Source organism: Macaca mulatta, chromosome 1 (genome assembly GCF_049350105.2).
Source record: "Macaca mulatta isolate MMU2019108-1 chromosome 1, T2T-MMU8v2.0, whole genome shotgun sequence".
Taxonomy (NCBI): Eukaryota; Metazoa; Chordata; class Mammalia; order Primates; family Cercopithecidae; genus Macaca; species Macaca mulatta.
The window spans coordinates 4,504,150-4,520,856 of NC_133406.1; the positions used below are offsets into that span (position 1 = coordinate 4,504,150).

Below are 16,707 nucleotides of genomic sequence, written 5' to 3' on the forward strand. Positions count from 1 at the left end.
AAAAAAAAAAAGAAAAGGTAAGAGAGGTAAATCCCACGAGTTGTGGGGTACATGATGCACTGTTGAGAGTCAAAGACAAGTTCCTGCTTTTTATACTTCTTCCACAAGAAAGGGATGTGCCTTTTTATGGCACACTTTGGATTTTGGAGGCAACATATACCACACATAATTTGGATGTGCTTCTCCAAAGATGCAGAGGGACCTGAAAGTCAGCCAGAATGGGGTCCAGGGTGAAGAGCCTGTCTAGATGGTCCAGGTGATGCAAACAGGGCTGAGATGTGGCTCTTAGGGCCTAACAGATCTAAAGGTGCTTGATACGTCTGTGGCAGGTGAGGAGGCTGTGTGATTGTGGAAGTTCTGATGGGGCATACCAGCAGATGCCTCTACAGTTTTGAAGCAAATGCAAGTACTCTTGGGCAAGTAACATTCTCTTGAGAAACAGCTCATGGTTTAGTTACTGGCAGAAACTGAACTTCTGACCCCCAAACACCAAGTAACCAAGAAACCTGGGTTGCCTCTCATAGCTGAGTGTTAGTCTTGTCTCTAACACCAGGAAGTCGAAAGTGCTCAAATGAACCCTGTCATGAAGTGTAAGTACAGAACTGGTCTTGGGATGCCGAAATGCACAAATAAGCATGTGAATAGCTGACTCAGCTCCCGTTTGCCTAGATGTGGGGAGTTCCCCACTGACTATAAAGAAAAAAATATGAGAAAGATTTACAGATTGCTCTGAATCCAGATGTGGACAGCTGTGGCACTATAGCTCCATCCACATGTAATTGTGAGGAACAGTGGAGAAGAAAAGGCCTCCGAGCATAAAAATCTTCAAGTACGATAATTTTCCCACTTTTCCTAATAGGAGAGGTGGCCTGAGGCATAATCACGGGCAGGGGTAAATATGTGGCCACATGGCCAGGACTTGGAAAAAACAAGAGTTGATGAGAAGAAATATGAGGGAAAAGCATGTAGATGAAATTCTTAGAATGAGACCAGTATATCTGAATTTTGGGGTTTTATGTGAATGTTTATCAAAACACCTTTACTAGAGAGGAAGCTCTTACCTTATCACCTGAGCACCACATGGTTGGCCTCTTTCCCCAGCTACTCGAATGCTTGCTCATGGGCTCATAAACAATGTGGCCGTGGTGCCTAGGATGACCTTATAAGCACGGATTTCCCTTACCAAGGATGGCCTGGATACCACCACTACAAAATACCATACAGTAGTCCCCCTTTATCCACAGAGGACAGTTCCAAGACCCCCAGTAGATGCCCGAAACCATGGATAGTACCAGACCCTACATATAACTATGTTTTTTCTATACATACAAACGTATGATAGAGTTTAATTTATAAATGAGGCACAGTAAGAGCTGAACAATAACTAGTAATAAAACAGAACAATTATAACAACATGACAGAATCACTACTTTTGCACTTTGTGGCCATTACAAAGTAAAGTAAGGGTTATGGGAACACAACAGTATTGCTTTAACGCTACAATGGATCTGATAGCCAGGATGGCTATTAAGTGACTATCGGGCAGGTTGTGCACATAGCACTGATAGACTAGACAGAGATCATTCACATCCCAGGCTGGACGAGGTGGGACAGTGCTACATTTCATCATGTTGCTCAGAATGGCATGCAATTTAAAATCTATGAATTGTTTACCTCTGGAATTTTCCATCTCATATTTTTGGACCACTGTTGATTACAAGTAAGTGAAATCACGGAAAGCGAAACTGTGGATCGGGAGAAACAGCATGCAGGTATACCTTGTTTTGTTAAGTTTCACTCTATTGTGCTTCGCAGATACTATGCATGGTACCAATAGACTTGCTCAACACAGGGTTACCACAAACCTTCCATTTTTATAAACATGTGCTTGCTTTGTGTCTATCACATTTTGGTAATTCTCACAGTACTTCAATTTTTTTTTTTTTTTTTTTTTTTTTTTTTTTTTTTTAACAGGGTCTTGCTCTGTCGTCAGGCTGAAGTGCAGTGGCACAGTCACAGCTCTCTGCAGCCTTGACCTTCTGGGCTCAAGTGATCGTCCCTCTTAGCCTTCTGAGTAGGTAGGACTACAGACACATGCCACCATGCTCAGATAATATTTAAAAAAAAAATTGTTGTAGTGATGGGATCTCACTATGTTGCCCAGGTGGGTCTTGAACTCCTGGCTTCAAGCTATTATCTCGCTTTGGCCTCCCAAAGTGTCAGCCTTTTTCATTATTATTCTATCTGTTATAGGATCTGTGGTCAGTGATCTCTGATGTTACTACTGAAAGTGTCCTGGTGCACCATGAACTGCGACCATATACGATAGTGGACTTAATGTTACGTATGCTCTGACTGCTCGCTGACCTCCATCCCCCATCTCTCCAATCAGCCTCCCTACTCCCTGAGACACAGCAATATTGAAATTAGGCCAATGAATAACCTTAAAATAGCCTCTACGTGTTCAAGTAAAAGGAAGAGGCACATATCTCTCACTCTAAATCAAAAGCTAGAAATGATTAAGCTTCGTGAGGAAGGGATGTTGAAAGTTGAGACAGGCTGAAAGCTTGGCCTCTTGCGCCAACAGCCACATCGTGAATGCAAAGTTTCTGCAGGAAAATTAAAAGTGCTACTCTAGTGAACACATGAATGGTAAGACAGTGAAACAGCCTTATTACTGATATAGAGAAAGTTTGGTCTGGACAGATAATCAAACCAGCCACAACATCCCTTAAACCAAAGCCTAATTTAGAGCAAGGTCCTAGCTCTCTTCAATTCTAGAAGGCTGAGAGAAGTGAAGAAGCTGCAGAAGGAAGGTTTGAAGCTAGAAGAGGTTGGTTTATGAGGTTTAAGGAAAGAAGCCATCTGCAAAACATAAAATTACATGGCGAAGCAGCAGGTGCTGATGGAGAGGCTGCAGCAATGATCCAGAAGATCTAGCTAAGATGATTGATGAAGGTGGCTACCTTCCACAACAGATTTTCAGTGTGGATGAAGCAGACTTCTGTTGGAAGAAGATGCCATCTAGGACTTTCTTTTTTTGTTTTTGTTTTTTTTGAGGTGGAATTTTGCTCTTGTTGCCCAGGCTGGAGTGCAGTGGCGTGATCTTGGCTCAATGCAACCTCCACCCCCTGGGTTCAAGCGAGTCTCCTGCCTCAGCCTCCCAGGTAGCTGGGATTACAGGTGCCTACCACCACACCTGGCTAATTTTGTATTTTTAGTAGAGATATGGTTTCACAATGTTGGTCAGGCTGGTCTCAAACTGCTGACCTCAGGCGATCACCCACCTCAGCCTCCCAAAGTGCTAGGATTACAGGTGTGAGCCACCATGCCCGGCCTCACCTAGAACTTTCACAGCTAGAGAAGAGAAATCAGTACCTGGCTTCAGAGCTTCAAAGGATAAGCTGACTTTCTTGTTAGGGGCTAATGTAGCTGATGATTTTAAGTTAAAGCCAGAACTCATTTACCATTCCAAAAATTCTAGGGCCCTTCAGAATTATGGTAAGTCTACTCTGCCTGTGCTCTTTAAGTGGAATAACAAAGCCTGGATGACAGCATGTCTGTTTACAGAATGCTTTACTCACTATTTTAAGCCCACTGTTGAGACCTACTCTCAGAAAAAAAAAAAAAAAAAAAAAAAAAAAGATTCCTCTCAAAATATTACTACTTGGCCGGGCATGGTGACTCACACCTGTAATCCCAGCACTTTGGGAGGCTGAGGCAGGAGGATTGCTTGAGCCCAGGAGTTTGAAACCAGATTGGGCAACAGAACCAGATCCTCTCTCTTATTTTAAAAAGTTAAAAAAAAATAGGCCAGGTGCGGTGGCTCATACCTGTAATCCCAGCACTTTGGGAAGCCAAGGCGGGTGGATCACAAGGTCAAGAGATTGAGACCATCCTGGCCAACATGGTGAAACCCCGTCTCTACTAAAAATACAAAAATTAGCTGGGTGTGGTGGCATATGCCTGTAGTCCTAGTTACTTGGGAGGCTGAGGCAGGAGAATCGCTTGAACCCTGGAGGTGGAGGTTGCAGTGAGCCGAGATCGCGCCACTGTACTCCAGCCTGGCAACAGAGCAAGACTCTGTCTAAAAAAAAAAAAAAATAATAATAATAATAAAAATAACCCCCCAAAAAACAAAATATTATTACTCATCAACAATGCACCTGGTCACCCAAGAGTTCAGATGGAGATGTTCAAGGAGATCAATGTTGTTTTCATGCCTATCATGCCTACTAACACAATATTCATTCCGCAGCCCATGATCAATGAGTAAGTTTGACTTCCAAGTCTTACTATTTAAGAATTACATCTCATAAGTCTATAGCTGCCATGGATAGTAAATCCTCTGATGTATCTGGACAAAATCAATTGAAAACCTGGAAAGTATTCACCATTCTAGATGCCACTGAGAACATTCATGATCATGGGAGAAGGTAAAAATACCAACATTAGCAGGAGTTTGGAAGAAGTTGACTCTAACCCTCATGATGGCTTTGAGGGACTCAAGACTTCAGTGGAGGAAATCACTGCAGATGTGGCAAAAATAGCAAGAGAGGTAGAATTAGAAGTGGGGTCTGAAGATGGAACTGAATTGCCACAATGTCATGATGAAACTTGAATGGATGATAGTGCTTTGCTTCTCATAAATGAGCAAAGAAAGTGGTTTCTTTCTTTTTTTTCTTTTTCTTTGATGGACTCTTGCTCTGTTGCCCAGGCCAGAGTGCAATGGCGCAATCTCGGCTCACTGCAACCTCCACCTCCTGGGTTCAAGCGTTTCTCCTGCCTCAGCCTCCCAAGTAGCTGGGATTACAGGCGCCCACCACCAAACCTGGCTAATTTTTGGTATTTTTAGCAGAGACGGATTTTCGCCATCCAGGCTGGTCTCGAACTCCTGACTTCAAGTGATCCACCTGCCTGTGCCTCCCAAAGTGCTAGGATTACAGGCGTGAGGCACCGCGCCCAGCGGTGCTTTCTTGAGATCAGATCTATTCCCGGTGAAGTTGCTATAAATACTGTTGAAATAACAGTGTTTATCATATTACATATGTTTAGTTGATAAAGCAGTGGCAAGATTTGAGAGGACTGACTGCAGTTTTGAAAGTTCCACTGTGCGTAAAGTGCTACCAAACAGCATGGCGTGCTACATTGAAATCTCTCATGAAAGGAATGGCTGCAGCGAAGTTCACTGTTGCCTTATTTTAAGAAACTGCCACAGCCACCCCAACCTTCAGCAACCACCGCCCCAATTAGTCAGCATCCATCAACACTGAGGCAAGACCTTCCACCAACAAAAAGATTATGACTTGCTAAAAGTGCAGATGATTGTTGGCATTTTTTAGCAATAAAGTATTTTTAAAATTAAGCTAGTTATATATTTTTTAGACAATGTGAAATGCTGTTGCACACTTAATAGGCTACAGTATAGTGTAAACATAAGATTTGTACGCATTGGGAAACCAAAAAATTCACATGACTCGCTTTACTGCGGGGGTCTGGAACTAAACCTACAGTATCTCTGGGGTGTGCCTGTATTTGGCAGTGGCAGCAACCAACCAAAGCCTTCTGTGTGTGTGAATCCAGAGGTATCAGACAGCCGTCTGGTGACAGGTTGATTATGGCATGGAGGGGACAGCGATTTATTCTTTCTGTGACAATTTTGGGATTTGAATTTGCCTTTGCCTGCAACACCACACAGGGATATAACGAGTGTCATGTGTATTTTCATGGTATCCCCACAAGATTGCTTCTAGCCAAGGAACTCATTTTATAGCAAAAGAAGGCAGCGAGGTGGTGGCTCACACCTGTCATCCTAGCACTCTGGGAGGCCAAGGTGGGCAGATCACCCGAGGTCAGGAGTTCGAGACCAGCCTGGCCAGCATGGCAAAACCTCATCTATACTAAAAATACAAAAATTAAACAGGTGTGGTGGCGGGTGCCTGTAGTCTCAGCTACTTGGGAGGCTGAGGCATGAGAATAGCTTGAATCTGGGAGGTGGAGGTTGCAGTGAACTGAAATCATGCCACTGCACTGCCCTTCAGCCTGGGTGACAGAGCAAGACTCAGTCTCAAAAAAAAAAAAAAAAAAAAAAAAATAAGGCAAAGGGCTGATACACATGTAATTCACTGGCCTCACAGAATAGTAGCATGGACTTTTAAGGCTGCTATTTATTATGAGGGTAACCATAATTACTGGCTACCTAGGACACTTTTGGTATTACACCTGCTGCTTGGGTGTAAATGTTAATAAAGCTTTATTTTACTCGCAGAAGTGCTCTGGTGTGGATGATTATATTGTAAAGCTGTGAAGCCAGCAGGAAAGGTTATCTGTGAGGTTGGGGAATTCTCTCTCGATGAAGTAAATACTTTTGTCAGTGAGTAAGATTTGGAGGTGTTTCTCCCACAGCCAGAATACGGGAATCTAAGAACCAAGTGATGGAACTGGGAGTGGAATTTCACGATTTCACTTATGGCCCCAGGAATGTACAGATACGGATTGCTAAGAGCTCAGATTCCTTAGTAGTGAAAATTGACAGCCTGGCCAACATGGTGAAACCCCGTCTCTACTAAAAATACAAAAATTAGCCAGGTGTGGTGGCACATGTCTGTAATCCCAGCTACTTAGGAGGCTGAAGCAGGAGAATCTCTTGAACCCGGGAGGTGGAGGTTGCAGTGAACTGAGATCGCGCCACTGCACTCCAGCCTGAGTGACAGAGTGAGACCCTGTCTCAAAACAAAACAAACAAACAAAACAAAACAAAACACACACACACAGAAAATTAAGGTTATTCTACTCGGAAATAAACCTGAAATACTGGCTAAAGACATAGTGAACATAGGTTAGAAAATGGAGAAAATAAAAAATACTAACTATAGCTTCATGATCACACGTAGATACTAGGAATACAGTATCTGTACTTATTTTCTACCTAGCTGTCATCTATTTGAACTGATCTTTCTTTCTCCCATTTCCCCTGCTCTTTTATGTAAGGTGTGTTGGTAGTGGTAAACTCTGCCACCATAAAGGCCACAGGGTACGGAATAGGAAGGCGTGATCATGACAAAATTAAAGGAGGCCTGAGTATCATTCAGACTTTGGACTTGGGGCTAGCTGTGAGACTTCAGTTTGTTCTCTTTTGGGGGGCTAATAAGTACATTTGTGACTATGTAGGGTTAATGACACTATGGTAGGTGGAGATATTTGGAAGTTGAAGTTTTTTGGAAAAGTAAATGAGGATGTGGACTGTCGAGGACATTTGTTCTTTCCATTGACTAATTTTCTTTTCATGAATGTCGTCTTTTGTTTAATTTGTGTATTGAGTTTTTAGTTAAGTTGATTATATTTTTTGTTTTTAGAAATTTTCTCTGTTTCTTTCCAGGTCTTCTGGTCAGCTTGGATAGTTTCTCCTTTCATTGTACTTTCAGGGCTCTCTTGTAAATACACTTCAGCATTTAAGCTTCCATATTTTGTATTCTGTATGTAATAAACCCAATATTGGAAGCTTTGTAGGTTGGTTTTGTGGATTGTTTCTGTTGACCCTTGTTCATGATTTCTTCTTCTCTTATGTTTTGTTGGTTGGTGCTTTTCCTTTGGGAATTTTCTGAGGCTTGAGCTTAAAGCACAATCCTCCAGAGGAGGGGTATACATTTGCTTCTGCTGAGCATACTGGAGGCACTCATAGGCTGGGGCCACTTTAAATTTGTGGCTAGATTATTCTTTTTGGACAGTCAGCTAATATGAAATCCAGGCTTAAATCTATTCAGTGTACATTTGTAGTTAAAACTCTTCGGGAATAATTTTATTTTATTTTTTTAAATCTGGAGCCAGGATTGATTCAGGCATGTATTGTTGCCATCTTCCCTAAGGATTCTGCCCTTCAAAGCCTTAGGTTCTTTGATCTACTCTCCATCTCTGCTAGGGCCCCACACTTGTTCTCCTTTCTCTTACATGTTGCCTTGTGATCCAGGTCACTAGGGATACGCAGATAACCCTAGGGAGGATAGAGCGTCTTTAGATAACTCCAATAGGATGTAATGCATTTGCACTTTTTCGGAATTTCTGGCCTACAGATAATTCCCTCAGTTTCCCACCCATGTGGCCATGCATTTAAAAGGTGTATGCGTGTTAAATGTACTGTGCAGGAAAGGCTTTCCCTGAACACTATATCTGTCATATTGTAAGAAATAGAATGCTATTTATATTTTTTAGATTCTAGCCTGAATTGTAGCCTATAAAATGATGTTCTTTCACTTGTTAAAATTTTATTTTTGGCTTACCATAAGATTATTGTCACTTACAGTGTCTCCCTAGGCACTGGGAGAGAATGTGTGTGCTCTGCAGGCATTGTAAGATGCAGCAGATCCTCCCCACTACCCACTCAACGTGCTTCTATTCTGAAGTGAATGAGAGATGGGAAACTGGAATCTTCCCTTTTCATAGTTGGTCTTAGTTTTGCTGAGCCTTTCACATGTGAACATCTTACACAACAAAGATGATTCTAGTGTTAAAAGACAAACAGCACCCATTTTTTCTACCACATGGCTTAAAATGTGGATCAAGTATTTCAACTGGGACAAAACGAAAGATCTGTTGAAATGTTGGTGGAACTACTGGCTCTACTGGACTCACTGAGAGATGCTATTTCAGTTTCTAGCATGACACCGTTTATGAGAAATCAAAAGTAATTTTGGCCACATACAATATTATCCTTACAAACTGACTTTAGATCCTAATTCCTAGATAAGCCAAGACTCCACTTTACTTATCTCTTGACTTGGGTTAATTAATAATTTTATTCACATTCTCCACTTGCTTATCTATTTTATGACTACTTGATCTATCAAATTCTGAGAAAGATATATTAAAGTCTCCTAATAAAACTGTGTTTTTGTCATATTCTTACCCTGTTTCTTTTTTTTTTTTTTTTTTTTTTTTTTGAGACGGAGTCTCGCTCTATTGCCCAGGCTGGAGTGCAGTGGCGGGATCTCGGCTCACTGCAAGCTCCGCCTCCCGGGTTTACGCCATTCTCCTGCCTCAGCCTCCCGAGTAGCTGGGACTACAGGCGCCCGCCACCTCGCCCGGCTAGTTTTTTTTGTATTTTTTTAGTAGAGACGGGGTTTCACCGCTTTAGCCAGGATGGTCTGGATCTCCTGACCTCGTGATCCGCCCGTCTCAGCCTCCCAAAGTGCTGGGATTACAGGCTTGAGCCACCGCGCCCGGCCTACCCTGTTTCTAATAGTTTTAGTCTCATGTATTGTCTGGCTTTTTGTTGGGTACATAAAATTCATGAATATTTTATCTTCCTTATGGATGATACCTCATATCACTATAAAATATCAGTGTTTTAGTCCCATTTAATGTCTCCTGTTGTCAGTGCACCTGTAGGCATCCTCTTACCTTCCAACTTTCTAGATGAGAATTAGGCATAATACTTGTTCCCCCATCCCCAAAACAGGAGGCCCATGTTAGTTTCCCTGAGTAGTTTTCTGAAGCCCCCTCTTACTTGTGGGGAAGCATTCTTGGCCCCATGGCATTCGGAAAAGCCTCCTGGAAGAAATCCTCTCTGTTAGCCTTTCTTATGAACTCCCAGCCTTCTTTCGAAGGTGCCTTTGAATAGCTTAGAGGCTAATAGTGGAAATAACCAGTTTTGAGACACCCTCTTTTCAAATCCTGCATTGATAATCATGATTTTAGAACATGTTTGGGACATCTCTGTTAGTGACAGTCACCTTTAAATATCGTGTTTTACTGCATTTTTAAAAATTACCTTTCTATTTTTGTCTTCATTTTTCTTTTATTTGAGTAACTCACTGGTCTGCCCCTTCCTCATCACCCCAAATTCCTTAACAGTGGGTGTCCCCTAAAGCCCTTCCATTCTCTATTTATAATCAGTCAGCTAACTTATGTACGTTCCTTGAATCCCCATAGAAGGTACCCACATCTGTATTGTTAACTTTTTATCATCAGCTCTTCCTTTCCACTCCGGGCCCAGATTAGAAATCTTAACTGTTGATAGGACATCTTCACCTAGATATCTCATTGTCCTCTCAAATTCAAAGTCAGAACTCTTATCTCAACACCTCACCCAAAGTAAAACCACCCCATTACCTATTGTGGTCAAAGGAAATACCATTATTTTAATCACCTGGTCTAGAAAACATGAAACTATATCAAGTCCTTCTTTACTTGCCACGTTAGATTGATATAATCTCTCGTCATCAGACTCTTTTTTCCCTTCTTTCCATTCTTACTGCCACTAGGCCTTCCTTTGACCTCTTTCCTTGTTAACGTCACTCTTCTCCATTATCCATGTAGAGTTTATTTTTACTTTAATTTTAATTTTATTTTTTTGAGAGGGAGTTTCACTCTTGTTGCCCAGCCTGGAGTGCAATGGTGCAATCTCAGCTCACTGCAACCTCTGGCTCCCGGGCTCAAGCGATTCTCCTACCTCCTGCAGCTTAATTGTAAATACCTTGAAGGATGAGACTGTGCTTATATTCGGATCTTTCATGGCAACTGAACCCAGGACAGTCCTCAGAATGTAACTGTAAATTGATTAATTTAATTAACACTTAACATAAAATCTTCTACCCACATAGAATGTTTCATGTGATTGCTACAAAATGAAAAAGCAAATATGTAAATAACAAGAATAACAATGATTGAATGTATAGGATGCATCAAATTAAAAAAATGAAGATTTCATTTTGAAGAACTAATGCTAACACTATTACAGTAACACATATATTCACCTATAGTTTGGATCCAGGATCTTCACACGAAATACATACATTCCAGAATGGCCCAGGGGCCAAAATATATGGTTGCCATTAGAACTGTTGATAATCTCGTATGGTTGATCTAAGTCTCCTGGTTTTCCCATAGCATAAGAAAAACAGTGTATATAGTTCTGAACAAGAAACAAAGACAAAAATTTTAAGGTCATTTTATGACTCTGATAAGCAAAATTATAGTCTCATTTATCTTGAAAACTTATTTAGAGATGTAATGGCTATTCCCTTCTATTTTACCACTGTAGTGCTCTATATAGCCTTTTAAGAGTTACACTGGGTTAAAATTTGATAAAAAGTGATGCTTAGTGAAAGTAAATGTATTTATAAACAATTAGAGTGCTGAGAATATGTAAGCATATTATTTTCCTAAATCGACAAAATACAAAATGCTCCAAAGATGCTTAAGTGGGGACAGAAACAATTTTGATCACAAGATACAGACATAACAGTCAAGATGGTACATCCTTGGGTTTTTATCTTCCCCTAGGATCTTCATTTAGCCCTATTACCATTACCATGTCTTTCTATGGGTCTCAAGATACAAACTGTCTCCTGCCTGCCTTTTAAAAAACACAGATGAAACAAGCCTGTATTTTTAAAGGTTACTCTGTTAAAACAAACACAATGAAAGCAAATGATTATTAAAACTTGCAGATACCTGATCCTACTATTACATGGCATTGCTTCTGGGTTCTTTTAGATCCTGTATGTTTTCACACCCTACTTAAAGGACTCTTCCTCTACCATTCTTGCTCTCTGAAAGCTTCTCATCTGAAGGAAACAGGAAGCCTTACAAGGTCATTACTTTGGATGTGTCTGAGCTTTTGTCTATCAACATCCTTCAAGGTTGCATGGTTTGGATGCATCCCTCAAAGCTCACGTGTTGGAAACTTGATCCCAAAAGTTGAGATGGGAAGTGAGGTCTAACGGGGCCAACCAGGGGTTTGGATCACAGGGGCGCTACCTTCATCAATGAGTTAATGCCGTTATCGTGGAGTGGGTTGCTTATAAAAGGATGAGTTCAGCCCGCCTTGCCTGGCCTCTCACTCGCCCTCACTCTCTCTCTCCTTTTGCCTTCTGCCATCTGATGATGCAGCAGGAAGGCCCTCACCAGATGCCAGCTCCTTGATCTTGGACTTCCCACCCTCCAGAATCATGAACCAATCAATTTCTATTTTTATAGATTGCCCAGCCTCTGGCATTCTGTTATAGCAGTACAACATGTACTAAGACAATGGTATTTTTCTTTTTTCTACATATCTTGAAACATTCCTCCTTCACGAACAACTTTCTAGTCAGTAGAGCTTTGTGATGACTCAGCTCTTGCACAGTCTCAAAGAGACTTCCTCATGGCAACTCCGTGGATGAAAACGTTATCATGATTAGATGGCAATAATGGTAAGCTCTAGAGGGAAGCTTATTGCATACTGCTATATCCTCAGTCTGGCACACGGTAGTCAAGATACATTTATTGAATTAATGTGTGTTTTGTTTTGTTTTTAGGGATGGAGTCTCACTCTGTTACCCAGGCTGGAGTTCAGTGGCATGATCACAGCTCACGGAAGCTTCGATCTCCCAGGCTCAAGCAATCTTCCTGCCTCAGCCTCCCTAGAAGCTGGGACTATAGGCATGTGCCACCAAGCTTGGCTAATTTTTTTACCTTTTTTTTTTTTTTTAAAGGAGATGGGCGTCTCACTATGTTGCCCAGATTTCTCTCGAACTTCTGGACTTAAGCAATCCTCCCACCTCAGCCTCCAAAAGTGCTGGGATTACAGGTATGAGCCACAATACTTGGCCTGAAATTTTTGAAAACTGTTTTATTCAGATGTGAGGTACAATTCTGATTATGCCTGCCCTTACTTACCTGGATATCATGAAATGTGAGGATACAGACATATCCTACATACTATTACTTCCATTCCAATAATCAATTACAGTCGTGTACTGCATAGCAATGTTTCGGTCACTGACAGAACACATATACAATAGTGGTCCCATAAGATTACAATGGAGCTGAAAAATTCCTATTGCACAAATACTTACCATTTCCTGACATTATTCAGTACAGTAACGTGCTGTTCATGTTTGCAGCCTGGGAGCAACAGGCTCTATCATAGCCTAGTTATATAGTAGGCTACACTGCCTACGTTTGTGTAAGTACCCTCTATGATGTTTGCATAATGACAGAATTGCCTAACGAAGCATTTCTCAGAACATGTTCCCATTGTTAAGTGATGTATGACTGTATTCTTCATTTATTCTAGGAGATGAAATAGTCATCAAAGTCTGTAGCTAATTTCACAGTATAACTTTAATTAAAGAATTCCAGTAGCACCTCTTCCTGAGAGCAATGTTTGTGGATATTCGTCTTTTTTTTTTCTGTCTGTCCAGAGTCCATCATCATTTTTAATAGAATGCTGATTCCTCTTGGATATCATCAGAGTGAGGGTAATTCCAAGTCCCCACCTTTCATTCCAGAAGCTGACAGGCACAGATTCTTTTGCTCCCAACCCCAGGACATAACTGAGGTGGTGGCAGGGCAACTCTACCAATCCAAGTTATCTCCCAGGAATATGAATTAATAATGAGGGCTGCAACAATGAGAGGAATGTTTAGAGGTCGTTCATCAGAGTGCCAGTGCCCCAGCCAGGTTGAAGGACGATTGTTGGGAGTAATAAAATTTTAGGCTAAAATGCATTCCAGAAAAAAATGTAACATGTTACACGACTGAGTTCAGAGTAATATGCATAGGCCATCAAGATGAGGAGGAGTTTTACATGCATATATTACATGGTAAAAATGGAAATAAAAAATTAATTAAAAAAAAAAAGATTAGGAGGAGAAGTTGGCTTACCATTTATATTCTGGTAACCACAAGTATGAGTAGAGCCAAAAACCCAGTCTGACTAAATGGAGCAGAAGGCCCACTTGATACTCGGCTGTGTGTACGCCCCTGGCTGGTTGCCTTGGCTGTGGGTTCCCTCCTCGGGTTAATGAAACTGTGATGTGAAAGAGCAGAGGAAGTAAATAGTAACCAGGGACAGGGAACACATGTGTCCAGCTCTACTTTGACAGACCTCTGGGAAAAGTTTGGAAGATATTTGTATGAAAAGCAGAGGAGGAGATCACCAGATGGACAGAGTTTTGTTGTGCGTAGAGTTGTATGGACCTGTACTGTCAAGGAATTTTCGGAGAAAACAGACTTGCCATAGATCCTTTGGCTTCAGTTAGAGTCATTATAAAGAATCTAAATGTGTTGCGTGCCCATGTTGCCATACCTGCCCCGTCTGTGGCATCTTTCCGGGAAGGAAACCCCCAGGCAGCAGGGGAGGGACTCAGGAGACTGACTCACGTGCAGGGTGGTGCCAGCTGCAGAAGCTCCAGGAACACAGCTTGAGCAACCTGTGCTGAGCCGAGGAGGCTTTCACTGTGTGTTAGTTTGTTTTCTGTTGCTTATAACAGAATACCTGAAACGGAGTGATTTATAAGGAAAAGGAATTCATGCCTTTCCAAGAAGGCTGAGAAGTCCAAGGTTGAAGGGTTGCATCTGAGGGCCATCTTCCTAGTGGGGACTCTGCACAGTCCCAAAGTGTCACAGGACATCACATGGCAAGGGGGCGGAGCATGACAGCTCAGGTCTCTCTTCCTGTTCTTATAAAGCTGCCAGTCCCACTCCCATGAAACCCACGAATCCATTATCCCGTTAATCCATCAATCTGTGAATGGATTAATTCACATTTGGGGGCTCTGCCTTCATCATCCAATCACCTCTTCAAGGCTCCCCCTCTCAACGCTGCCGCATTGGAGATGGAATTTTCACATGAGTTTTGGAAGGGACAAAAATTCAAAACACACTACCAGAACTGACTAATCATCCAGGGAAGGATTTTTGAAGGATTCTTGTGTATAGGCCACTGCATCCTTCGTTTGATAAAAGGCCAGGTTCAGGAGTGGGAACTTAGGAACAGAAGCCTCAATGGACACAGACCAGGACTAGTTATTCTAAGGGGAGAGATAAAGGCTGAATAATTCCTTCTCACTGAAAATTCCTCTATTTCCCTTCTTAGCAGGTCATTTTATTTTATGTAGGTGAATTATTCTATAATTACATTTTAATCATAAGCGGCATCCCTAAAACTCTTGATTATATTTAATTTGAAAATATTACTATATGTCTCGATAAACTCCAAAAATCATTTTGACATTGCTTTTTGAAAAATCTGTTTCTTCTAGCATTTCTTGCCTTTGTCTACCTTTCTGCCATTGTGGTCTGTAGCACTTTTATGAAACAATATGTTGGGTTAATGAAAAATAAGTAAAAGACCCATTTTTTAATGTATCCCCACTTGAAAATATAAAATACCTTATATTTTTTGGTGAAGCGTTCTTCCAGGTCAAAAATAAACTGTGAAACTTGTCTTACCAAGTTAGTTAATACATAGGTCCATGAACTTAATTGGAAAAGGACGTGGTATATTCCAAATATGTTCAGACGCTGTGCATATATCATACAACAAAGCATTGCTAACAAAGACTTAATAGCCTTGTGTCATTAGGTATTTTTGTATATAGACACGCAGGAATATTTATATTGTTTCCTATTTCGTTATTTCCTAATGTGAATGATGATACCTGCTGACTCTTGCTTCTTTTTCTGTGTCACTGCCAGAAAGATATCACTGCCTGATATTTCCTGTTACATTATTAAAACTCCCCTGTCCCTTGCCATTATTGTTTTTTCCCCCTTCTTTTTTCATGTGAAAGCCCTCTTGATCAAACCACCCAGCCTCTTAGAAAACAAATCTCCTGGCTGGGCGCGGTGGCTCATGCTTGTAAATCCCAGCACCACTTTGGGAGGCTGAGGCGGGTGGATCACCTGAGGTCAGGAGTTCGAGACCAGCCTGGCCAACACAGTGAAACCCTGACTCTACTAAAAATACAAAATTAGCCAGGTGTGGTGGCACGTCCCTGTAATCCCGGCTACTTGGGAGGCTGAGGCAGGAGAACTGCTTGAACCTGGGAGGCGGAGGTTGCAGTGAGCTGAGATTGTGCCATTGCACTCTAGCCTGGGCAACAAGAGTGAAACTCTGTCTCAATTAAAAAAAAAAAGAAAAGAAAAAACAAATCTCCCCTAGCCTCATGCATTATACTCAATTTTTAGCCTTTTTAGCCAAGGACTTCCCTGTCTAGTATCTTCAGCCACTTCAAAAAACTCAAATCCGATTCTGTATTGTGTGGATGTAGACAAGCACTCAGTACCCATATTCTCCCTTTCCTTCTCAACCTCCAACCTTACCAGGAGAAACTGTGAAAATGCCACTTTTGCTTATGAGTCCTTCAGTGTTTTCCCTAAGAATGTACAGTCCCCAGAGCTACTTCCCTGATTTTTTTTTTTTTTTTAAATGTAGGCGTCATTCATCCTTCTAGAATCAGAAGGACTATGTAGCAATCAGTATAGCTCCAATAACCGGAAGGCTTTCCATTTCGTTTCAGGAAGAAAGCAGCCCTGATTGCCATGTTGAGATAAGATACAACGTAGTAATGACACCTGTCAGTGAGAGTAGCCTTATTCACGAGGACATAACTCGTCTTTGCAGGTACCTGCTTTCTGTTATATTTGGACTTCAGACTGAATTCACCCTTTCAGTGGTGAGCTTTAAGTTTCTCACGCAGTAGAATCGAATATGTAGGGCCTGGTGTGGGCACTCCAGAGTCTTTCTAGACTGTACGCTACCATTTCAATTGTTCTTCAACAGTCCCCAGATCAGCATATCAGTATCATCAAGGTGCAAATTTTTGGGCCCCACCCAAGACCTGCTGAATCAGAAACTCTGGGAGCGGGACCCAGCCATCTACTTTCACAAGGTCTCTTGGTGATTCTGATGTTTGCTCAAGTCTGAGAACCACTGTACCG

At 41.6% G+C, this 16,707-nt stretch overlaps 1 protein-coding gene across 1 annotated transcript in view; it reads right to left on the minus strand.

Moving 5' to 3' along the window:
• Nucleotides 1-16,707, minus strand: part of CATSPERE (catsper channel auxiliary subunit epsilon) — a 175,359-nt gene that overhangs the window by 13,185 nt on the left and 145,467 nt on the right. The window contains exon 20 of the mRNA XM_001089826.5: nt 10,752-10,909. Coding sequence (XP_001089826.2) covers nt 10,752-10,909 — 158 coding nt within the window. The remainder of the gene's footprint in view (nt 1-10,751; nt 10,910-16,707) is intronic.